Source organism: Meleagris gallopavo, chromosome 2 (assembly GCF_905368555.1).
Source record: "Meleagris gallopavo chromosome 2, MGAL_WU_HG_1.1, whole genome shotgun sequence".
In the NCBI taxonomy this organism is placed as follows: domain Eukaryota; kingdom Metazoa; phylum Chordata; class Aves; order Galliformes; family Phasianidae; genus Meleagris; species Meleagris gallopavo.
In genome coordinates this window covers 90,214,719-90,241,571 of record NC_139405.1, presented here as the reverse complement: position 1 = coordinate 90,241,571, position 26,853 = coordinate 90,214,719, and the positions used below count along the sequence as shown (strand labels likewise).

The following is a 26,853-nucleotide window of genomic DNA, read 5'->3' as shown; positions in this document are numbered from 1 at the left end:
GACTGATGTAAAAAAAAATAAAAATAAAAAGCAGGCATAGGGTGAGTCATTTCCTGGTTAAAAGTAATAGTAAAACATCTAGGATGCAAGTAGAATTGTCCCCAGAACAGAGATCAGAAACTAACTTGCTCTGTCTTTTAAATGGCTAATGTGAGCTGAGATGGATTCTACTCAGTAGTTCTCAAATACTGACTGTGTCTTGAAGGTATGATAAAACCAATTGCTACTATAAAATCTCACTTAAAAAATTGACACAGGATAAATGCAGTGCTTTGCTCCCGTGGACTATGGCAACATGAGACCATCATATTGAGACATGATAGCAAGAGACTATGATAACATTTGTACTTAATGTCTGAAAAACATTCATGTTTACCTAAACATAATACATATAAAATGATCCATCAGGGATAAGAAGTTAGGTAGTTGGCACCTAGACAATGTTTTCAGTTATGTATATTAAATAAATTGCAGCCTATCATATAAACTGTGCTGATAAAACTCATCTGGATGTAAGCAGTCTGTCCAAGAAAGTATCTCATAAAAATATCATTGTAGATATTTCAGGTGTTTCTTGCTGTTTAATCTGAAAAGCAAGATACAGATTTTTTACAGGTATGCAAACATAAGAATATTCTCTCTCCATTTATAAGTGGAAATACCTGGCTCCTATATTGAATAGGATTTACTGTGGAGGGCAGAACAGGAAAAGAGGACAAATGGGAAGATTTAGTAACAACTGAAGTAACCATCTAATTTTGTTTGAGAGATATTAGCCACAGATTAGATTGAAATTATCAATTTATTTTAAAACAAAATTCTCTCTTGGATTTCAAGCACAGTATAACATTGGTAAGTTTTAATGACTCTTTTTACAAAGCTCGAATCTCCTTACAGTTCAGAAAACTTCTCTCATAACCTTGCAAATGGAGAGACTCTTGAACATAAAAAGCCATCAGAAGTGGCAGGATCATTCACTAGCAAAGCGACAAGCAGAAGTGTGCATCTTCCCAGGGAGCAGCAGAGAAGAGCTGGAGGATTGTACAAGAATGGGATCTGTCTTCCTTAACTGCCCTATGCTTACATGCAGCCATTGTTTCAATTTAAGTATTAAGTGGCTGTTTGAGTACTATTTTGGAGGACTGGCATTTATGTTCAGATAGCATTGCATGGTAATGGAGCAAAACATTTCTTTCTGTGTAGAGCCTGAGCACATCTTGCTCTGATATTGAAAAGATAAAGCAAGTCCAAATCAAAGATGTATGTCTTTTAAATGACCAGCGATGGCACATATCTAAAATAGCTGACTGGATCCAAACAGACTAATTCACATCAACCTTTGCCCTTTATTCCAGCTGATCACTTTTTCTTAAAATTAAGGAGCTGGAAGCCACACATGACAAAACTAAGCATTTTCAAATCATCTCATTTTAAAGATACTTTAAAGGTACAACTGATCAAGGAAGAAACCCCTTTTTACACTTCAGAGTTTAGATTTAGGAAAAGCCAGATGTGCTTTGTAAAAATTATACTGACGTGCTTGACACCACATTCTTTTAATTATGTTTCTCGTTGGAGACCAGTGTATAATGGGAGTTGACAGTAGTCACATATAAAGGTGCATCTCAACATCCTCTCTTTTCAGCTGGGACACGTGTTCTTGATCTTGACTTGCACGGATCAGTGGAAAAAACATCAAAGTGTTCATTCTCTTAGTGAGAAATAAATTTGTTCAGTGGATAAGGGGACACCTTCTCTCAGAAGTCCTTTTTGATTTCTTAATGATCTTGAAATGTTCATCATTCTTGGAGAAGTAACTGTTACACAACCACAAGTATCTTTATTTTTTAGGATTAGATCAGAGGTCTTGTTGACTGTGAGGGCACATAATGAAGAGACTTCAGGGCATTTCAAGAAAAGTCATGATAGCTGGGATTGTGGAAATCTTTTGCTAGAACAGTGTTCAGAGTAGTCGAAAGGCTATCTGACAGCTGAGTAATCTTTTCGTACATCGTCAGATTTAGTTGCAGGCCTTCATTACAAGAAGGACTCTTTTTTTTTTTTTTCTCTTCTGAAATGATTTCAGGGCTAGCATTCACCTTCTCTGTGTGAAGGAGGAGACCTAGCATCAGCTTGGGATCCCCTGTGGCATTCCCCTTGGAGAGGCCCAGGCTGCCTGCAGCAGTGTGCCCTGGGGAGCTCTGCCTCCAGGGCCCCTCTGTGCTCCCTGCAGAGCAATTATCCTCCTTCTGAATAAACCTCCTTACAAAACAGAAAATCTAGTTTACTCCTGCCGTGTGTCATAAGGGACAACTGTTCCCTTTAATTGATGGTGCTTTCATGTAAATTCATCATCCAGTTAACTTTGTGATCTCAGCCTAAATAATGTTATTTTGACTAAGTGCTTAGTGGTTATATTGATTTGTGACAACCCCTCAGGTGATTATATCTGGTAAATGGACCAACAGCAGTGATTTATTAAAAGGCTGCCTTTCGAAAGGTGTTCTGAATGTCACCTACAGCCACTGATATTTCATCAGACACATCAAGTCTCTACTTCTGCCTTTTGTCTCAGAATCTCTATGGATAACCTGAAGTTATATCTGAACTGAATGATTTTAATCATTTTATTTCTAACACAAGCTGTGTTTGCACTGAAATATGGACCAAGAAACTGACTTATTTCTATGGCTGTAGCAACAGCAACCTAACACAGGTTTAGTCAAACGCCGCGCAGATTCAGCAGGATATTCTGCTTTCAGGTGTATCAGCTAAATGAAAACTTCAAGTTAGTTAAGAATTATCAGGAAATTGGTTTTCACCTTCATTTTTTTCTGGCCCACTATGCAACAGAACAGAACATTTTGTTTTCTCTCCGTTTGTCTTTATGCAGTGTGCATACAGGAAAATCCAGTGGAGCTGATTGCACCTCTTTATATTGAAGTCGAGCAAGTGACTGAACAGTTAGTGCTTTGGTTCAAATGGAGTCTGAAATATCCTTACAGTTAGAATTAGAAGAATGTTTTTGACCATTTTTATCATTTTTGTTGACAATTATTAGCTAACAGATAGAGACAGACTGTATCTTCTGATCTCCAAAAATAATTTTTCCTGCTTTATTAAACAAGGCAAAAAAATAAATTCTGCTTTCTATATTAAGACAGCCTTTGAATACAACAGGAAGGAAAATTCAATTTCTTTCTCGTAACTCCTTCTGTGTTTAGTTTAAATGTTAAAAAGATATGTTTTGTTCTGTCTTCTCTTTTTATCTTTGCATTTCAGAGCAGCTGCAGATATTACAAATTGATTAACAGTGTAGCAGAATGGTGCTGCTTTCCTTTGCTTGAGCCTCATTTCTCAGCAGCAGGATTGGTGAAATATCAGCAGGGCCCACCAAGCCTACTGAGAGAATAGTGATAAAAAGTAACAAAATCAGCAATCTCAGGTCAGGTTCTGTGAGCCAAAGAAACAACAGATTACCCAGGATTGATGTTTTCCAGGACTGATGTATATCAAAATACAAAGCTCTGCTTAAGCTGATGTCCACAACTGAAATCAGTCTAAAGTCATACAAAGGCATTCTGCCCTCCTGCTTCCCCATTCTCATGCTGTATTTCCTCCCCAGCTGTTGTGCTGGCCCTGACTCCCAGTTTGTCCCTCTGTGACTGGAGACAAGCATCCTTCATCTCCATCTTCATTATTCCACTTTGGTTTCCTGCCTCAGTTCCCCAGATGGATTTAGGTACTGCGCTCAGTGCTGGGGTAGATACTGTGGTGTTTGTAGGCTGGTGGACCAAAATATCAAGCAGGCTTCATGTGCTTACTTCCAACTAATAAACCACTAAGGCCAATAAAATTTGCAAAGTTGCAAATCATGCAAAGCTGACAGGAGCTCCTCTCCCTCAGCATTAGAAAGGGATGAAGGATGAAAAGGAATTTCCTTTCCTATTAGGAAAAGGAATTGTTTGTTGTGTTGTTGTTTTTTTTTTTTTTTTAATGTATAGTGTATGATGCTTATGACTTCCAGAAGCACATCCAAAAAGACACTACAGGATAACAGAAACACTCACTGATGTAATAATTAATCGTAAATTAAAAAAAAAAAATAAAAATTGAAAGTGACATAAAATTTCATGTTTCAGACCATTAGACAGTTATTTATTAGAGTCATAAGAACAGGCATTACCAGTAACCTATGGAGTAGTAGGCTACTTACCTCCTGTAGCACTCTCCTAATTTATTAGTTATCCCTTAAGCCACTAACACATACCCAGTTTATCTAAGATCAGTCTTGATCACATTATTCATCTAAGTTATCTAATTTACTCTTTGGAATCACTTGAGTGATTGAAACAAATAGAATTTGGTGTTAAGATTTGCCTTACAAATTCATGCCTCCATCCCCTTACCTGATTTTGTTAGTCTCCAATTAGTCCCAGATTTCTGTGATTCTGAAACTGTTGTTCCAGATATGAACTTGTTAACTGTGCAGAGATGTTTTTTTTATTCTCTTCTCAATATTTGATCTCAATGAAGAAATTAAAATTAGAAATTAATCAGATTTCTTTCTGCCATATTTAACAGCGAATATGTATGCAGTTTCTTCACAGACTTTCAGACTTTCAAATATTTTTCTTTTTAAAAAATGTAAATAAAAGTTAAGTAGCTATGAAGGGTTGCCACACAATTTTAACATTTTTCACATTGATGTTAATTAGACAAAAGAGAGATAAGCAGCAGGGATACATTTCCTTGTGATGTTTCAGTATCACATTCACCATATGTTTCATTATTCTGCTATTCTTTTGGATGAAGACAGTTGGTAAAAAAACAGTAAACTAGTTATAACATTGACAATTTGTCTTATGCTATAAATAAAAATAAATTCTATATTTGGATTTCCCTGAACCCTTTTCATCCCATTTTCTCTGTTTCTAACAGTTCACAGCATTCTGAATACTTGCATCTACATTTGCAGGGGGAAGGGAGGGAACAGTATTACAGCAACTCACTTAGTGGAAACATTTCTTAGAGGCACTGCTTATGCTCATAAGACACTGTTTTAATTTCTCGACTTTACAGCCTTTCCCTTTTTTCATGAGCTTTCTGTATTCCCTAAAGTGGCTGAAAAATATTGGTTTTTTCTTTCTTCTTAACTACTGGTTACAGAACTGACAGGAGATAAGATTTGCGATAGGACAATAAAACTGCACTTCAAAAACACACACCATCCCTGAAACTGAAGAGCTTACTCTCACTGGTAGAGCAATTTAGCTCAGAGCAAGACTCTCTTTAAATCTCTACCAGAATTGAGCTGCATCAGTAGTAATTCAAGACGTGCTTCAAATGAAGGTTTTCACTTCTTAGTTCTCCCTCACTCTCTTTTATTTATGATCACCATTTTATTTATTATAATCAAGAATCAAAATTTCAGAACAGCTTTCTCTAGGCTCAGTTTTTCACGTGCTTGCCTGGTGATTCAGGCTCAGCAGTCCCAGGTAGCAAATTCATAAAGCTGCCTCTTCCCTCTAGAGAGCTGAAGTGTAGCCTCCTGTTCCAGCACAACTGAAAAGGTGCTGCTTCTGACTTCACTGCTCATCAGCTCATGTCTGTATAGCTGGAACATTTTTAGATCCCTGTTGGACTCAATTAACCCCAATTCCAAGGTTAACTAAGTAATCCTTGCAACATCCAGTGCATTTAATGGCACCTGAAAAAGGCAAACCTTTTTGTTAAATCATTCTTTATATTGATCTCTGTGTGTGTGCTACTTCAGATTTTTTTATATAGGGAAAGGTAATAATTTTCTTTCCTGTAATTATATGGGATGTGAACTGGGCTTGATTTTCCTGTGCAGGAATGTGGGGAAAAAAAGCATTGTAATATGCAATTTTGTACCAGTCACTAATTTTATGAATTCTATGATTGTATGTGCTTTGCAATAAAAATGCTTTTATCACAGAAATGCTTATACTAGTACAAAAACAGTATAGTGGGCTTAGGCAATAAGATACCATAGGGCTTTGAGCAACCTGGCCTAGTGGGAGGTGTCCCTGCCTATAGCAGGGGGGTTGGAACTAGATAGTCTTAAAGGACCCTTCCAACCCAAACCATTTTATGATTCTACGATAAAATAACTATGTGATATTAATCACTAAATATCTATCTCTATGAACTTTCAAAGATTTTGTAAGAAGGCTATATTGGCTGAATTCTGCATCCTGTATAGCTCCCTTGAGTACCTTATGGGCCCTTCTACTTCAAGATAGGATCCACACGAAAGCGGTTTCAGACTTGCTCTGCTCATCACGCTAAAATTCTTAGTTCTGCATCCAGTTCTCTCAGTATTTCAGGCCAATTTTTATATCTGCATTTCCATATTCTCTGCATTTAAATCTATCCATCTTCAATGTACATTCTAAGGATTTAAGGCTTGCTGCAGGATTACGAATAGAATGTCACTGCTTTGGGTATTATTTATATTTATTTGTTGTTGTACAAGTATCTGATAGCTTTTCAGATATTATGAAAATATTTCCATACCTGAATTTTCTTCAAATCATGAATATTTTTAAAAGACAGGCTTCTTGTCCAACTAGCCAGTGCTACTGGAAGTACTTATAGATGAGTAAGTGTGGCATGAGGTAGAAGTTTCTGTTCTGTTCCACTGTCTTGCCATTACTTTCTTAATGCACTGTATCAATAACGGGGACACAGTTCAGACTGAGAGTAGAAAAAAACCTCTCCGTTTATTTTTCTCATCAATTTTATCCACTGGGGAGCCACCTCAACAACACCACAGATCCCATACCCTACCCAACCTTGAGGGTCAGACAGATACACATATCCTCACTCCCTTTCATCTTCTCTGTAATGGGAGTCCCATTGCCACCTGGTTGAAATGAAATGTTGCTATGGATACATGTCTGACTAAACAGTAAGGTTCACCAGGAGCACTATGTTGCACTGTCTTCAGTAGAATAACCTTAGTGTTACAGTGAAAATGTTGTGAATTTTCCATCTGGTTAATCTTGATTTCTTCTCCCCCCATCCACCCCCCCTCCCCTTTTTTTTCCTTTTGTTTTTTCCATAGCTGTAACTTACACAAGTTACAAAAAAACCCCACCACCGGTACCCCCGCGTACCACATCCAAGCCACTGATCTCAGTGACGGCCCAGAGCAGCACAGAGTCCACCCAGGATGCATACCACGACAGCCGGGCCCAGCGGATGTCCCCGTGGCCCCAGGATGGGCGAGGGATGTACAACTCCACAGACAGCTTGGACAGCAACAAGGCCATGAACCTCGCCTTGGAGACTGCAGCTGCCCAGCGCCACGTGTCGGAGAGTGCCTCCATCCGAACCAGTGACAAGGCCATCCTGGTGACTAAGGCAGAGGAGTTCCTCAAGAGCCGGCGTTCCTCCATAGGGATTCAGGTAGCCTATCATTAATATCTGTTCGGTGATGAATTGCTTGCCTTCTTCCTCTAAGTAGCATAGAATGAGTCATTCAGCTTCACCGGCTCTAATAATCTAACAAACAACCCCTGGCTGCTTGGCGTTAATTGTAATTCACATCATGGCGAAGTGGCTGTGCAGGGAAGTCTTCAGCTGATATGCTGCACTTGGAAGAAAATGAATGAATAAATCTCTAGGGAGGTTACCTGTCATTAGCACTTGATATGAAAATTATACTGCAGAGCTACAGGTGAACAGCATGTTCATCTCCTTTCCTCCATGAATTCAGTCCTTTTTATAGAATTATGTTCACTTTAAAATTCTTTACTGTATTTTTTCCATTATCTTTCACTTTTGACCTTGGAAAATGTGTGATGCTGCTGGAACCTAATTCTACCTACCGCTCTCCTTTTAGTAACAGATGTTCTGCTAGGGAGAGGGTACCAAGTAAAAAAAAGAAACTTAGTGATATATTTACAGCATAGGCCTGGGTGCCCTGTGAGAAACTCACATCAGTAAGGGCAGCCTCTGAGTATTCCTCCATTTGTCCATCATGTAATCATACCTTGCAAAATGTCTGGCAGGCTATGGAAAGTTCAGTCATGCGACGCTGTATTCAGTGAATGAAATGATTCCCAGTGTAGATTTTGCATGGTCTTTCTTGTATTAAATGGAGAGCACTGGATAGATCATAGTGGCAATTTATTAAAACACCTAGGAATTATCAATTGGTAATAGAAAACCATAGAAAGTTGAAGCTGACAAAAAGTCAGTTGAGACACAGGAGTGGATGGAAATTTGGGTTTCTACTCTGCTCCTAATTTTAAGTATGCGAACATTCCCTTTTAAATCATTGGGTTCACTTTTGCCTTAAAACTCTCTACTTTTGTGAGATCAACTGCAGTAGAAATGCCATGTGTTTTGGCATAGTTACAAATATTGCCTAGATCTGGAGAGAGTGATAGTCCGTGTAATTAAGCCCAGTGAGTGACTATTCATCTACGAAGAAATCTATAAGAAATAATTATTACTTTCTTAAAAAGTAGGGATTCCATTTCCATTGATCTCATGATGAAATCAGAAAAAATATTTGGCTTAAGCAATCCATAGCTACTGATTGAACTTTAATATCACAGTGCAGTATAATTTCACTGCTCCAGAACATATTAGACAGACAGGAATACCTAGGCTTTGTCAGCAAGCTGCTTGCCCATTTCTCAACATAAAAGCATTAGCTTTCATGCAGAATTCAATTTAAAAGCAATGGTAAAATATGCAGATGACTATTTTTTAAATGTTTTACAAAGTAATTAGTGTATACTAAATTGTTTGGAGAAGGGGCTTAGAAGATAATTGTGAAAAAATGAAAAGAGCAGCAAGTCCTTTTTAGTAACTTTTACCCCCTGACCTAAAGCTTCCTCTTCAGAAGGGAATTGTATCTAGTGTTCTTCTTATCTCTTCTTTACAGCAGCTGTGTGCAGCAGCGATACTTAACAATATTGTGCATTGCTTCAGTCAGTCCTGGTATTTCAAGAATTAATTCTAGAACTTTGATCACATCCCTTCATCCTGTTTCTTACTGCAGGTGATGAGCAATAATTTTCACCCAGCTCCAGCTCTCTTTTTTTTTTTTTTTTTTGATGTATTTAATAATAAATGCATGTAGTCTGCAAAAACATTTGTGCAATAATCTACATGGAGGCAGCGGATCTTCTGTATCAGTTGTCATCTGAGGCCTGGCCCATAATTCTGATCCTCAGATGTGCACCGAAACAGTCAAGCATCTTAGAAGGATGAGCTGTTATCTTGTGAGAAGTACAGATTGTTTGGTTGCTGCATTAGATAAGGTTAAAATTGTGACGTTAGTCTTAACACCGCATGCCAGTAGGATATTTTAGTTTAAGGTTGCTTGGTTTTTTTGTTGTTTTTTTTTGTTTGTTTGTTTGTTTTTGCAGTAAGTTTCAAACTTTACATTGGTGTGAAAAATACCTTTCTGCAGCATTTTAAGCAGAAAATGCATTTTGTCATATTATTGTCGCTTAGTGTGAACAGAATAAAAACACAGGGTAGTGTACCTGCATTGCAAACTACATAAATAGTAATTTATGTCCCCAAATTACAGCTAAAGTATTTCTTCTAGACTTCTGCATTAAAGAACCTCAGAAAAGGATGTTTTTTATTTGCATATTTCCTTGATTGACTAAATGACTTGTTTTCTCGTTAGCATGCCATGCCAGGGTAATGCATTTGATTTGCATTTATTTGCCTTAATTATTTTGCTATCAGGGTGGTTAATTTGTGGACTTTTTTTGATGTTTCATTCCTTTAACACATTAATGTTAGAATGTTTGCCAATGGAACTTCACACAGTAAAAGCGAGGCACAAAGAATGACCAGTGCTGCACATGGCATCGCTGCAGACTCAGCCTAGGACTGCTGTGTCCTTGGGATATGTGGTCTGCGTAGTGTGCATGTCATGAACAGAAGTCCTTTTATAAAGTCCTGGTGTTACAGAAGTGCCATTGGGTTGGAATGTACATGCTCAGAGAGCCCAACTCACTAGGAAAGCATTGGACTTACTATAAATTGACAGTAGCATCCAATTTTCAAGGACAAAGAACAACAGCCATTGTAACTCATCTCATGGGATGTTAGCCCTATACCGGATGAGAATTTTGTGCAACAAAAAGCTTCAGAAACAAAGCTGTTTCAAAAAGCTGTTGGCTTGGATTTTTTAATTATTTTTTTAACTACTATATTTAAATAAATTAAAAACTGTCAGATATATCAGCTGGAATTTGAGAAGAACTGCCGATTCTCAAATTGAAACAAATTGCAATTAAAGGTATAGTTGACATTCTGAAAAATATGTATACAATAAAGAATTAAACTCAAGCAATACTAGTAACTGTAATCTTCATACCTGTCTTCTGTCATGACAGTTGAAGATTTCTCAAAGTATTTGAATTAAAATGCAGGGTAGAGATTGCCCAGAGTAACCAGTAAGTCATGAGCAAGGTTATTACCAATACGTACTTCTAGGGATTATTCTTCACTCTTTATCATACCCTTGTACTTATGCTAATGATTCATATTCAAAAAATGCTCTAGCTATAGATCATTAGGGTTGTACAAGGGATGCTCCAAAAGTAATGCCTCCAGTTTTATTATGTTGACCCATGGCATCAAGAGGTGGATGTTGGTGTTATGCCAGTAGGGGATGAACATTCCCACCCATATTCCATTACATTTTGTTGCCATGTGACAGATAGCAGCAGAGTGGTAAAATGGCATCTAACGAGAAAGTGCATACAAAAGAAAAGTGTGAGATAGAAGCCAGGTGGCTGTGCAGATTTTAATGAGAATGTCATACAGGCTTTGGTTCAATGCTGAAGAAAAAGCATAAAATGCATAACTAATGGTGGTGACAATGTTGACAAATAGTGCTTTGTAGCTGAGAATTTGCTCTATCAAATAGTGTAATTCTGTTCTTGATATCTGTTGTAGTTTCAGTGGAAATAAATAAGAGGCATTGTTTTCAGAGCCACCTAAGTAAAATACATGAGAAAACATCAGGAAATTACTTTCTATTTCAAATATTTCAAAATATGCCTTCCTTTGTTTCTTCTTTATTTAAGAGATGTCAGGACTTCTCCAAATAATCAGAAACCATGCAAGTAGACAATATGGGAATAAATCTTGTAAGTGTGGAGACAAGTTCAGCCTGGTCGAGTGATTGGTGACTCTGCACGTAGCAGGGGGTTTGAAACTAGGTGATCATTGTGGTCCTTTTCAACCCAGGCCATTCTATGATTCTATGATTCTTTGATATTTGTGGAGAAGCTCTCTAATGGTAGAGAATGGACTCCGTTATCTTCATTTATTATCAGAGATCAGTCTTCAGAGTATCTAGGGTTATGGGTGTTGTTTTTTTTCCCCTCAATTTTCTTTATTAACAAGTTCTTATAAATCAAAAGCTTTATTCTGTAGAATTAGTGCAACAATTAGCCATCTAATTTTTTTTGTGTCATAAGATGATCTGCATAATAAATATTAGACAATTTTATATATGAATATGTTTGTGTATAGATAAATAAATAATGTCATTATCATCTTCTATTAAAATCTTTGTTTAAGAAGTACTAAAGCCCCAAACTAAAACTTCCCCTTAAGGCATAACATTCTACATGTACTTGGCACTCTTACAGAGAAGAACATCTACATTTTCTTTGTACTGTTTCGGTTATAAAATTCTTGCTAGTGCTCTTCTGCCGTGTACACATATCAATCAAAAGAAATATTCCCATTATTTCACCGGTCTTTGAATCATAAACAATCCAAAGTTTTAGAGGTTATCCTAAAATTGTTGAGATCCTGTTAAAATACATGCCAGACTTTTGTGGAAGATAAGTGTCTGAAGTCCTGGGCTTGGTAAGAGGCCATAACTTGACATTTGAAGTTAAAAACTTTGGTCTTAAGTTTAAAGACCCATGTATATATATGAGTCAGAATTCACAGGCTTATTCCATTAGTGGATTTCCCAGCCAGTGCTTGCATTTTAACATCCTCATTTGTTAAAAAGCTTAGCAGTTCAAGTTGTAGTTAAGAAAACAGCTATGGTTATTTTAAAGTTATCTTTATGTTTACTCTTTTCACAGATTAGTGTAGCTTGTTTTTTTTAACTGCCACTTAACACAATGAGACATTCTAAGTGGGGAAGGCTCCGAATGCCACTTTCCAGAACATTTGTTGGTGCAGAACAATTTGCCAGAAAGTATTAAATGCACCAAAAAAATTATGAGTAATCACTGTTGTGTGCGTTACTCTGTTGTTACTATCTCATCTTGGCTTGACACAAATCCCATTTCTAAACTCTGGCATGCATTTTTAGCACAAAGTGCTTTCTTAAAAGAGCTGTAGAAGTTTTCAGCCTGTTGTACAATATTATTGCATAGTTAGCACTTAACTGTTTTGTGCAAGGTATTTGACTTTCCCAGATATTCTTTTGGGAAATACTGGAATAGCAGAATGGGTCTTTGTAGTGAGACAAAAAATCACATACGTGTGTAAACATAGGTATATTTTGGTGTATTTCTGAAAATTTATTTTAAAAAGTGTATGCTTCTTTCTGATGAAAGTACTCCCTCAGTTAATGGAAGAGGTAATTTTTAGTACTGCGGTTTATTTTAAGCATTTTTCTGCATACAAATGAGATCTTTTTACCGATTCGATTTTCTGCATTCACAACTGGGTTTACTTGATCTATTATCAAATGTAGCATTTTCTTCCTCTTTTCACTCGTTATCACTGAGAAGCCTATGCAAGACTGAGAAGAATTATTGTCGTCATTCCTGTGCATCATCAGAGAGATTGTTTATTAAATTCTAATTATAGAACATGTAGACTACAGCAGTGAAAACCCATTGTTTTCCCAATGCAACTCAAATTGCATGGGGAGAGATAATGTGGCCTGAAGGACTCTTATTACTGATGCTTATGAGAGAGAATCAGAAAATACCAGGTTAAAATATCTTTTCTTAAGTATTGAATATATTAACTTTGAACTTTCCTCAGAGACAGTATGTATTGAAGCTTAAGATGTAATTTTTAGAACACTGCAATGTTATGCTGAAATCCTTAAGTTAAAGAGCAGAATAACACTTTAACAAAAAAAGTAAGAATTGCTCTTAAGAAGGTAAAAATTATCAGCTAGGAAAGTTTACCAAATGCTTGCAGGAATAATTTAGTCAGTGCAGACGTCCTTTCATAGAATGAGTGCCTATAAACAAACCAAGATTGATTGTAACAAACAACTTATTTGCAAAACTAATTTGCATTTATTCGAGTAATTTTGTGTAAGTATAATTTGCTTGTGGATCATTTTGTACTAAGTCAGTGCCAGTACCCAGTACTTAACCTTCACATTTTGAGCTAGATTAGTCAATAGTGACTGATCACAGAGGTTTCATATTATTGTCTATTCCCTGGTTGGTGGCAAAAACAGCGGAGAGCTTTGTTACCTTTGGGAAAGATAATTAATAACAAAGTTATCCTAAATACTCCAATACACCTACTGTAAATGTCATACTATTAGCCCGTAAAACATTTTTCAGATAACAAAGGGCCGTATTTCTAAGGAGATGTTAGTTCTTTGTTTTCAAGGAGAGGAAAGATAACTTGATAGGTAAGAGCTACTCTCATTCTTCTGCTTTTGGTCATTTTCTGGTGACTTCTTTTATTTCCCTTTCTTTGTAAGATTCCCTCATGATCAGACAGACAAATCTTTTGTCACATTTTGCTGAGATTGTAGCTCAGTTTTCAAATATTAAGGCTTTTAGAGTCAATGTATTAAAATTATAATGAATCGTAGAAAATAACAGATCTAGTAAAACATCTTTAAGCTTCTGTAGCCACACAATAAAACCAAACATAAGACTTTTCCTCCTCTACTCACTTGAATCTAGCCTGTTTGTTACAATATTTGCAGTCCTAGATTGCACAAAAAGATAATATTTGGCATTCTCTTGCTGTTACAAAGAGCAGTAAGGACAGGAAAGCATTAAAATATGAAAGCAATTGTCAGGTCATTTAGTCAGTGTCACTTTTGGCAAGCTGTAGGTAAAGATAATTTAGCACAATTTATATTTAGAAGTAGCTAATAATGCCCTTTCTATTTTGATGCCTGGGCCATCATTTTCCTGATAATTTTGTTTTGACTAAATTTTTAGAGCAGATTACTTCCACTGTGTTTCTAATTCTAAGTGTCAATTGCATCGTTGGCAGATTGTTCAGGATATACTTCTGTGTGAAATACCAGTAAGAAAGCACTTGAAAACAGGTAAATGAAAAGAGCTGCTCCTGGACATGTTACATCAACAGAAAGACAGTAGCCCATCCAAAATACAAAAGTGAAATTAGCCTCCACACCTCAGAAGCAGAGCTCAAACGAAGACATGCTGTCTGTTACTAAACCAAACAACATAGCTGGCAAAAGCAGATATGCTTTTGATATGCAAAACAGAAGAAAAGTATATGTTGCCAGTTTTCCCGCTTCATTTCAACAATATTAAATGGCCAAATTGATCTTCTCCAGAGGGACCTTTTCTTGTTTATGGAATCCAACTGTGTCCCAAAGCAGCCCAGGTGTAGTGACAGTACTGGATCTGGCTGGGACAGAGGTACCTTTCCCCACAGCAGCCCATATACTGCTGTGTAATGCGCTTGTTGTTAGGACAGCATTGATATACCACTTCTGTTTTGCTCATTTCTGGGCATTGCTGGCACAGCACCCTGAAAGCCAGGAGGTTGAGGATGGGCGAGATGGGGAGGGGACATTGCCAGGGCAGCTGACTTAAACCATTCCATACTGTACAATGTTACATTTAGCAATAATATCTGGGAAAGGGAAAGGAGGAAGGGGAGCTTTCATTATGAAAATATCTTTCCTCCTTTATATGCTATGAGACTTGCCAGTCATGATCAAGAGTACTGTGACTCTCCTTAAGACTGCCATTAGACCTTGTTGGAAGTATTGCCATTTGAGGCTGTGCAAAAAGACCCAGTCTCTTCCCCAGTCTTTTCCTAACTGTTCATGTTTGATGTCTGGTTTCACCTTCCAAACTGCCAGGTGCTTTCTGTGTTTAATAATAAAAATTACATATTCTTCTGTCCTACTTTTCTCTCTGAGGGATGGGGAAATGCCTGGGTGTGTCTCATTCTTGTCCCCACTCGATTCACCTCATTTTCTGATTAGCATTCTCTATGAGGAAGATTATTTGTACCCAGCTTAACTCAAAACCCTGAAAGAGCTAGGGGTCCCTAGCCTTGACTTCTTTAGTTTATTTGAGACTCTCTTGGAGCTTTTTACACTATAAATAAGGATATATTTTCTGATAGCTATCCCTTGATCAAAGAAAATGGACTGTATGGCTGTTCTGCCTGTAGCAATGTTCTTTCAGAAGCTGGTAACCCTTCAAGCACAGCTCAAACTTCTCACCCACATGGTGGCCAAACCCACCTTGACTAGTATACTAACTTGTCTGTTTTGCATTTTGTGTGTTTGGTTTTTTTCCTAAACCACCTACCTCTGTAGTTGAGGCTATTTTTCTCTGCAGATAATGGGAGGGATCTTTCTTTTTATACAGACAACACCAAATCTTGGAAACTGCTACCAAATCTCTGATATCTTAAAAAAAAAAAAAAAAAAGTTGTCTCAGTGTGCTGCCTGTCCAAGTGATTGCAGCTAGCTTCCATGCAATTCCTGAGGTGGGAACAGTGCGAATTCATGCAGAATAGATGGAATTGCTGGGAAATGTTTTTTTTCCCATAACAGTTACTCCACTGGTAACCACTGCAAGCCTATGTGTGGTGCTACACTGAACAGTTCTAGCTTTGCTAAAGGGTTTCTGCATTTCATAAAAATTACCAATACCTATAGCCAGGTAAATAGAAATGTACACTGATTACTGGCTGGAATTCCCTTCAACATAAATGTACGTGGAACTGCTTCTTGAAAATCTAATGTGACGTTACCAGCAGCTGGCTTCTTCCAGATATAGAGTCCATATGCACATTCACATCTCACCTACCTTCCACATTTTCTCTGCATCCTTCCAAAATGCTGCTGGGATGGGGACCATGCAGCTGAGACAGCTGCAAGGGCTGTTGGGCTCCTCCCAGAGGGGAAAAACGATCTTATTTTCATCATCAGATATACTCTTTGACTGCATCCATAGATTGTGCATGTTGAAAAACTGCTTGCTGGTAATATTCTTTAATTTAACAGTGAATATTTAATTCAAAAAAGAGTTCATTCTACACTTGCTGCTTCCTAGCTCTCCTTTCATCCAAGAATACGATCTGCATACTGCGGCACTCACTGTGTCTGTGTCAGAGACCTGGGGGCGGTGTGGTGGTGGTGAATGTTATATAAAATCCCACAGAAACTTGCAGTAGCAATGTGGTCTCACTTATGAAGAAAACTGAACTGTGAATGTATTTTAGAGAGTGTATTTCAGATGGGAATACAATAAAAATGAATAAATTACTAGCTTGATACAGCATTTTTGGAACCGCGTTATTAAAAAAGGTTAGACAGGGGATTCTGCTGCATCCTTCATGTCATTTAAATGGCTTTATATTTGTCAACGCAGCTGTCGATAAAATTTCATTGCAGCATTTCTTTTTATCACTTGCAGGTTTATGGGGCTACTTGAGTTTTTATTTTATTTTGTAAATCATTAACAATAATGAGAGACTGTTTTACTATAATATAAAAAGGTACCATCCTCTGGATTCTTCATTCTGAGAACAGCTCTGCCAGGCCAAACCTACTCGCTGCTTCCACTGAACTGAGTAATTGTATCTGCTTAGGTTGGAAATAAAGAATTGCATAGCATAACAGAAGTAATTGTGCAGAGATTTATAAAACACAGCACTAAAGCAATGGTACCAGGCTGAACACTCGTTTATTTCATAGAATCACAGAATCAGAAGTGACCTTTAAAAGCCATCCAGTCCAACCCATCTGCAAAGAACAGGGACACTACAGCCAGATCAGGTGCTCACAGCCCTGGCCAAGCTGACCTTGGGTGTCTCCAGGGATGGGGCATCCACCACCTCTCTGGGCAGTCTTCTCCAGTGCCTCACTACCTTTATTGTTAAGAACTTTTTCCTTATATCCAATCTAATGTCCTCTGCTTTAGTTTGAAATCATTTCCGCTTGTCCTATCAAATTTTACCTCATTTATTTATTGTTGGATATTTCTTAGCCGTAAGAGTGGGAAGTTAATTTATTTTAAATAAGTGCGGGTATTGTTGGCTTTTTGGTGCTCACTTTGCAGATGTATCTTTTCTCTTGAATTAGGTGGAAACAGCAACCGATTCAGATACTGAGAGCAGAGGCCTGCGGGAATACCACTCAGTTGGAATACAAGTGGAAGATGAAAAACGGTAATTCAAGTGCATACAAAAATATATAATCTTTCATAAAAGTACATTTGTAAGCAGTGTTAATAACAAACATCTGGCAAATGCTGCCTCTAAATAATTCAGAAAGCCAAATTTCTTATTTGCATGCTGGTTGTTTGGCAAAGTTCGTAGAGAATACGTAACGCTTGTTTAATATTGTGTTAATTTTACTGTTTTTAATTGGAGTGAAAGAAGCAAAAGTTTTAAATTGAAGTGGTGGATTAATACCCTTTCATATTTTCAGAAAAAAAATACAAAGAGATGTATATTGGGATCTTGTGCTGATTTAGGCTTTCTCAGTTCTTCTAACGATGGTTAGGATGTATCGTAAACTGGAATCAGCTTTCCACTTGTTCAATCCTGATCTGGTTCTTTAGCACTGTCAGCCAATGTAGCAGCCCACCAGGTTATCCCTGGCAGGCACTGCCTGTTAAGTACTAGCTTGGGACCATTATCTCATTTCACGGCAGCTGTCAGATAGTATTTGACTGCTAATTGCCTTTTACCATCATTGACTAGAAGTAATTTGAAACAATAGGTCTAGATGTGAAAAGATTTCACAAATAATCTTTCTTTGTCCATCTAGCTTTTTAAAATAAATCTTTTCTCAAATGTTTTTTGTGGCACACCGCAATAAAAAATTTAACATTTAATGGTCATCCTATGAGGTAAGTAAAAAAAAACAAAACAACTCTTAAACCTTCAGTTAATATTTTTCTTTTTTTAAAGAATTCTCAAAAGTCCTAATTTAGCAGATTTTCAGATTTTATCAAATTATGATCATTAATATTTGAAGGTTTTTATACATTTATTTAACAGTCTTCCGCCAGGAGATGCAACCCTGCAGTTCTGCTAGTTATTTCCAGTTCATTTAGTAATGATACATGGTATTTTGTAGTATGAGAATAATGTGGTATGATAATAAATCAATATTTGCTTCCAGAGATAATTTAAATGATTTTCTTTTGTATCTTTGCTGAGATCAATGATGGCACAATGCATTTTGTTTTTCCTCTATGTTGTTAACCTCTGTCTTATTTTAGTGAGATGTGCACAAAGAAAAAAATATTTAGCATAAAGGAGAAGGATATAAGTAGAAGCCATTCGCTGAAGCATTATTCTGCACCCCTATATCATCATATATTCATGTGTTATTTAACCTCTTTTCTTTCTTCCCGCTTCATCAAGACATGGACGATTTAAGCGCTCAAACAGCGTGACAGCAGCTGTCCAGGCTGACCTGGAGCTGGAGGGCTTCCCAGGACACATCACCATGGAGGACAAGGGACTTCAGTTTGGCTCATCCTTCCAGCAGCACTCGGAGCCCAGCACCCCCACCCAATACAGCGCAGTGAGAACTGTACGGACGCAGGGACTGTTCAGTTACAGAGAAGATTACAGGACCCCAGTTGACACCTCAAACCTTCCACCACCAGAGCCCTGGCTGGAGCCAGCCATTGAGACAGTAGAGACTGGTCGGATGTCTCCTTGTCGACGGGACGGTTCTTGGTTTATGAAGTTGCTACATACTGAAACTAAGAGAATGGAGGGATGGTGTAAGGAAATGGAAAGAGAAGCAGAAGAAAACGATCTTTCTGAGGAAAGTAAGAACATTTTGCATCATTTCTTACTGATGTTTGCTATTATCTGCTAGAATACGTTGATGGTGCGTGGTTTTTCCCTACTCTTTTTGCAGTACCAAAGATGTTCTTCAGAACCATTAGATGTAGGCAGCCTTGCTGCTGATTGTGCAAGCTGGTCTTTAGAGTTATAGCTGAGGAGATAACTGCATCAAGTACAGGATCAAAGCCTGATATGGCTTAAGTGGGACAAGATCTCCTTCCGTAGCTCCAGCTCTGGCTCATTCTTCCCACTCACATCTGTGTTTCCAGTTCTTGAACATTTGCCAGAACACAGAAGTTTATCTTGTGTTAACCTTTTGTTGTTGTTGTTGTTGTTCCATTTTCCTGAATCCTAAGAATCTGCCTCTTCCTTTGAAGCCATTTTAAACACTTTTTAAGTCTTTTAAAGGACCTGAGCAAAATGCATCATAAAGGAACAGTTAGAATAAGAGAGAGCAATAGTTAAAGCACTTCTACAATCTCAGATAGTTCAGTAGCATTTTCTTATTATAATTTTGTCAAGAATCATTATTTTTCTCACTTCTTGTGGACACCTTGAAAGAAGTGATGGGAAAAAATGAAAAATAATGTAGACTATTTTGGAACAAGATCCAAGCCAGCACTAATGATGGTAATATATCAAAGTGGTCCTAGCACTCAGTAGCCAGCTCCCTGTGATTCCCTCTGAGGTCAATTACCCTTGTTCTCCGGTCTTAGTTTTATAAATATTTCAATCCCTGCCAATCTGAATTATTGTCTCAGCTGAATTATTGTCTCAGCTCAGCTTTTCTCAAATCACAAATTAGTTCATATACAATTTTCTTAGTAGCATCTTTTCCTACACTCACAAATCTCACATATAATCTCTGAATATACTTTCCTTATTGTTGTTTTTCCCCCTCAGCGAGCTCTTGCTTATGATCTGCCCTTGAGGCTTGGGCCAGACCTGCATAGTCACTAAAAGGCCAATTTCTGTTTCTTTCACTGGCCTTCTAAAAGGACAGAACACCTGCATTTTTATGGCATCATTTTCATTTGCAGTCATATTTCTGCACTGCTTTTTGTGCAAGTCTGCCTTGTAACAGCATAGCTTTTAGTGTGGCAGAGATCATAAGGTTGTTTTCTTCTTTAAGCATCCAGGTTTTTTTTGAGTTTAGGTTTTTGTCGTCATTTTCACTATGGCAGGTATGAGCTGAGAATGTGAAGACTTTAATACCCTCTAAGGTGCTGTTTAAGTACTAACAATAAAATATTTTGCTTTGCTTCGCATGTGTTAGGATTTCCAAAATTACTTTCACTGCAGTTATTTTTTAACGTTTAGTTTTACCATATACATCTTTTTTTCCTTTCCCCTAAATCTTCGTACTGCTAAATGCTCTGCCACCAATAAGCGTTCCAAAGCACCAGCTTTTGGTGTTGGGCACATCAGTGCTTGCTATCAGAAGCAGAAGTTTGAAGAGCAAGACGTTAATTTCCTTGAAAAAATTAAGATTATTAGGGGAACAAGGGGAGAATCACAGTTAAACCACCTCTTTCCCTAGGAGGCCAGCCAGCTGTTTTCAGGCAAGGTTGGACTTTTGCTACCCCCTTTCTTTCCAAGCTCTTCCTCATGCACAGCCCCAATCAAATCTGCAATCACACGAAGTGAGCAGTGGAAATTCGCACACAGACATAGGTAGGGAGCTAGTGGAGCTCTCTCAAATATGCAGCTGTCTGTGTATTATGTCAGGAAAAGCTGGAGAAGCTGATTTTAGCTGACTACCAATTCCCGGATCCAGACCCACACTCCCTCCACATGATATGCTATCTATGCTCTTGCACTCCAGAAATACCCTAAAATACCTTGCAACAGTTAGGAAGATTATTTTTTTCAGGAAATAATTCAGAAGGACACAAAGGGTGGGACATGAAGACAAATTGAGCCTCAGTAATTTTTTATTAATATTTGTAGTTATTGAGACTCTATCCTTTTAACCTAGAATTAGGATTTAATGTTTCCTTACTTGTAGAGTGACCCTCTAAGAGAAAAAGAAAGGGCAGTTCCTTGATGTAGAGATACTGAAATGGATTCTTGCAATTCCTGTTTTAACCTAACCAAGACAATTTAATTACCCATGTTTGAGGGAACACTCTCACCTCCTTTATAGATTAAAGAAATTACTGCAGAAGAGGTCTGTATAGCGTAAGTGAAGTCAGATGCTTATCTTCAGCTGGATGTCAAACATGACAGACTCCTTTTCCATCATATGTACTCATTTCAAGAGATCTTTCTCAAATCATTTCCAAATCTTTGGAATAGTATCCCTTCATTTCATATAACTAACATAAACTTAAATGGAGATTATCAAATAATTATTTTCACCGAGGGAACAAGCTTCACAGCATTTTAAAGTTTTTGCATGAATAACTGTTTTGCTGTTGAGCCTCTGACACATTTTATATACTCAGTTTGAGCTATGAAAGTTGGAAGGTATGTATCCACAAGAACTGAAGTTTAATGATATCCCAGCATGAAATGTATCTTGACATATTTAAGCATTTCACAGTTCTCTGAAGAAAATGCTCACAAATGCAGGAGCCAGAAGCAACTAAATATGTTTTTCTATCTTCCAGCAGCTACTATTCCCATAACACTTGACAGCAAAGTTTGCACATTCAAACTGTCACTGTTAATGCTGAATTGTTCTTTTTGTTGGCCAGGCTATACTAATTGTACCTGAAGAAGAAAGGTAGCCTTGCATCTCCTATGAGAAGGCTGTCTTTATGCTACCACTTCAATTTTGTTTTAATCAAGGGAAGAGTTAAAATCGAACTGTATTTTAGAAAACAATTTCATTTTCTGTGTTAGCACAATAGCCCTGAGATCACAGAAAGCTGTCTGATTGCTCTATTGATTTTTTTCTTTCACTGTAGCTTTTCTCCCATAATGTTGTTCTAAGATCTTCACTCATCAGGTCTAGGAAAGGGAGAAGATAATCACTGCAACAAAAATAATCTAACTTCTCATGCTTTCTTTCTGCAGACATTATTTTTTTGTTTGGTCAGTTGCCATGAATCATATTTCAGAATTTCTGTGAAGTTAATTTATTGTCTGTGTGAGCAGTTATTTGTGTTCTCAACCTTTATGAGAATACATATATATATAAAGTATATACGTGGCTGGAAGTGTTCCCAGGGTAAGCATGTGATCATTTGCACCGGCAGGGTGCCTTCCAGCAAAAATATGTGTTTCTCTGGGGTGCTGACTGGAGTTGCAGTTTTACACCCTGAAAATTGTATTTGGCTACTGCTGGTGTGTAGGTGATGACAAGAAAAACACTCCCAGTTATCACAGCGCTGTTGAAGATGCAGAGGGCCAGGACTGTGCAGCCTGAGCCCAGCTTTCCTGAGCTGCGTGATGGGAGCAGAGGACTTTGCACAGGAAGGCAGAAAGCCTATGAGCCCATAGAGGGGCTGTGGGGTCAGGTGTGATGTGGCACAGAGAAGCAGAGGGCAACTGGGCTGCAAATGCCAAATGTTTGTCTACTGAAATATTGCAGTGCTGTGTCAAATGGAGTACTCCCCAGACTTTATTCCCATGTCAAAATCCTAAGATAACACAGTGTAAAAATTTTTCCTTTGTTAGAACAGAGCCTTTAAGTCTGGTATTAATCACGCTGGCAGACAGAGTCTTTTTCTAACATCTTCTGCATCACTGTTAGGAGCTTTGCTGACACAGCTATGCCCTGTTGAAGTAAAGGGATCTCTGGTGTATCAGGCATTAGAGAGAGCTCAAAATATCACCTTTCTTTCCCCTTAACCCTTCATGTCAGGGATGCTGAATTTTTCCTTTCTAATCCTCCAGCCGATATTTCCAAAATTCTGCAAGGGCTTTAGTAACATAGAAGAGTTATAACAGAAACAGTAACAGGAGAAAAGAAACCTCACAACCGATTTACTTTAGTGCAGTCTTCAGTTAATCATCCATAAAAGTTTTTTTTTTAGGTGTTTGACCAAATATAGGTTATTCTTCAACCAAAGAGAAATTAATGACATAAATTCCTAATGCTTCTCACAACTTTACCCTTCAGGAGCTATTGAAATTGACATTTGGAGTGTTGGAAATGACTACAGAATGTCTTAATTCCCCTGAAATGGTAGTTAAAGTCAATAAAGGAGAGTCCCATAGTGAGGAATCCAAGAATTCCTCCTAGCATGTATATTGTGCTCCAGTTTTCCCCATTCTGAACTCCATTTTGGTAAAAAAGTGAACATGCACAGTCTCACGACTCGCAAGGATCCCATTGCCCTTCCTCCTCTCTGCAACAATGCTGATTGATAGCTGTGCTGTCCAAAAATATCATCTCACTCTAAACATAGCCTATCTGTTATGTTGATAGTGGAAAAGACATATGTTTAGGATTGATTTAGATTTAGATTTAGATTTAGATTTAGATTTAGATAAATATAGATTTACAGATTGAACAAACATTTTGGTTTACATGTTCTGCTTTGAATTAGGGTGATGACCTAAATGACAGTTTAAATACATTTCCAGGCATATTTCCTCAGATTGTGTACGGGACACACACAAGCTTAGGAAAAAAAAAAAAAAAGCAATTGAAATGAAATGAAAATGTAAAACTAAAAGCACATCATTTAAGTAGCACTAATGAATGCCAGAAGCAGATTGTCAGTAGTTTCCCATTGCTTGTGGCGCAATGAGCAAAGCTTTTAACCTATCAAAAATAGAGTTATAACATCATACTGTGAACTTGATTTTGTCAACATAGGTCTAACTTTTCTCCCCCTGCATTTGTGATGTGAAACAGTATTCAATTTTAAGTTCTTGCAGTATTCCTCAAACAACGCAAGATGTATAAAACAATATTACTTGTAATACTTCTTGTAATCTGCATATTGCTGGAGACAGTATGCCATTGTGTGAATTGTCCATGCTGTTTACAGTGAATTTGCACAGTCTTCATCAAGAGTAAAAATCCTGAGTCTGTATCTTCTGCAGTCTCTGTCAGGGTTTTGTATGTCTTTGGAGTAAAAGCCGTACGTTCAGGACCACACAACAAAAATAGAATGTTCCATATGCATCAGGGAGCAGAATTAAGGTTATGTTACTTTTTTCTGAATTTCAAGTAAATATACCAATATCTTAATGGTGGGGAGGTATATGAATTATATTGAAATTATGTATGTTTACGTTTGATGATTGATTTTATCATCATTTATTTACAAGCAGTATCTTTTAAGCATCACCAAACATCTCAGTCTCTCCAGTCTGTAACATTCATCATTCTTTCATGGAGATAATCAATCTGCTCTCATCAGAATAATTCCCCAATGCATGAAATTAATGACAAGGCTTTGGCTGTCTATTAATATTGTGCTAAAGATTATGAATTGAAGTGTTTTAATACTTTAATTTAATTACAGCAAAGCAGAGTAGCATGAATATGAGAGATTCTAACTTCTATGTTTTATTAAGTCTCATTTACTTATTGAAATGGAAATAGAGTTAGATCTTCAGTAAATGGCAGGCCTGTAATACATGTGTATTCACCACTATTAGAGCCTTTTTGAAAGACTGCTCACCAGTGCTGTAGACTCCTTCATAGCAAACATTATTCCTGGCAGCAGGGCCCTAGTTCTGCTTTGCAAGTTGCATTGCAAGTTAGTTAAACTCACTGTCTGTAGAGTAGCTCTGGCAGTCCTCTCCTCAAGCACAGTGGAGATCTGTGCTTCTGGAAAGACAGGCATGACACGGACTAAGGTTGTTTCCTAGGAGTCTGCAGAATCCTAGAATGGCTTGGGTTGGAAGGGACCCCAAGAATCATCAAGCTGCAACCCCCTGCCACATGCAGGACCACCAACCCCCACATTTGATATTGGACCAGGCTGCCCAGGGCCCCATCCAACCTGGCCTTGAACACCTCTAGGGACGGGGCATCCACAGCCTCTCTAGGCATCTTGTTCCAGTGCCTCACCACTCTCTTGGTAAAGAACTTGCCCCTGATATCCAACCTAAATCCTCCCTCCTTCAATTTAAAACCATTTCCCCTTGTTCTGCCATTAGCTACCCTTATATGGCATATGGTTTGACTTGGTGACACATACATATGGCCTGGAAGCACAGTGTCTGACATCTGAAATGGAGTTTGTCACACAAAACATTGCACAGCCAGTGGCTAAGTCTTGTCTGGCCTATCTGGGCTTTAAATCACAGGTGCCTGTTAATGTGGTCCTTCATGATAACAAAGGTCAAATAAATGTTTATTTAATTTGGGGTTTGGAGTAACGGTGAGATTCACTAGGAAATATTAGTCAGATCTAGATTCTGTCAAGTTTCTATGGTAGGGCCAAAACCAATGTTTGTTTGGTTTTTTTTTATCACGCTTTGTACATGAACTATGATCTACAAATTCAATGGAGGAAGCTAAGACTGAGCTGTATTCCCTGTGAGACAAGCGTAACATCCCACAGCCTACAGAATCGTTCTGTGGGTAGCCGAATAGAGTGTAGAGTGTTTGGCAAGGCAGTGCCAGGGACCTGCTGAGGCAAAATTCCTCATCTCAGGAAAGAAGAGATTCTGACCCCCCACCCTGATAGTTTGTCCTATGTCCTGTACTACAGAGCATCCAGGGACAAGGAAGATACAAGCCTGGGTGACACATCTTTGCCTTTTTTAAAAGTTCTGACAGACAATGAAAGCAATTTGTTTAAGATCAAAAGAAATAGTTCTTCTTTATTTAGATTTCTATGTGTTTGCACAGGTTTTAAACACCGAGAACATTGCTTTTCCTAAGCCAATAACTCCACAGAGGAAAGTGAGGAGTTTGGTGATCAAAAACCCCAAACCAATTAAAATGTTTTATTTCATTTGGCCAACTGAACATAAATAAATCCCCAGTGAATTACTCATGCAGCCCTGAAACACTTAACCCCTTCAGAAATGGGTAGCACAAGGGACAGATGAATTATGCATATTGCTGTTTAATTTAGTATTGTGGCACAGCTGTAAACTGTTTGTCTAACAGAAAGCAAAATAGAGTTTGAGAGCCACAGCTCTACAAATTTATCTATGCTTTTAAGGTTATGAAATATGTATGCATTTACAGAAAATGAGCCTTAAACTTTCAGATTCTCTCAGCAAGCATTGAATGGTTTCTATATTAAATGTTGCAGTTCAATTCTGCTGTGCTATTGTAGTTTCATTCGACCCTAGGCATCTCATTAATCATCAAGTTGGTTCCTGAAATGATGAGGATGTTTAACTTAAAGCTAAGACAGGGGAGGTTTAGGTTAGGTATTAGGAGGAAGTTTTTCACACAGAGGGAACACGTTTCACACTGAAACACGTTGCCAAGGAGGTTGTGGATGCCCCATCCCTGAAGGCATTCAAGGCCAGGCTGGATGTGGCTCTGGGCAGCCTGGTCTGGTGGTTGGCGACCCTGCACATAGCAGAGGGGTTGAAACTAGATGATCATTGTGGTCCTTTTCAACCCAGGCCATTCTATGATTCTACCATTCTATGATAAAAGATGTATGAGCATTTACTATTATCACCCCTACACCTACCTTTCTATACCTCTCCTCTAAATATTATATAAAAATCTGGACATTTTATGGAACTGAGACCTCAGTTTATTGTGCTTTTTAAAATGTTGCATTTGCAGCACAGAGAAGGAAGTGGAATTTGGTGAGGAAAGCATACTGCTACCAACTGAAGTCTGGTATTTATCCTATAAAAATGTGGGAGTCCAAGAGGAGCTGGTTTTCTCAGGATAAGCCAGTTCCCTCAGGAACTCTAGTC

General features: G+C 37.9%; 1 protein-coding gene across 4 annotated transcripts in view; it reads left to right on the top strand.

Moving 5' to 3' along the window:
* The window catches only part of DLGAP2 (DLG associated protein 2), a 454,788-nt gene that overhangs the window by 411,675 nt on the left and 16,260 nt on the right, over positions 1 to 26,853 (top strand). For all 4 annotated transcript variants that reach the window (XM_085217936.1, XM_085217937.1, XM_010707780.4 and 1 more), the window contains 3 exons: positions 7,094 to 7,437; positions 17,324 to 17,409; positions 18,616 to 19,031. In XM_085217936.1, the coding sequence (XP_085074062.1) occupies positions 7,094 to 7,437; positions 17,324 to 17,409; positions 18,616 to 19,031 (846 nt within the window). The remainder of the gene's footprint in view (positions 1 to 7,093; positions 7,438 to 17,323; positions 17,410 to 18,615; positions 19,032 to 26,853) is intronic.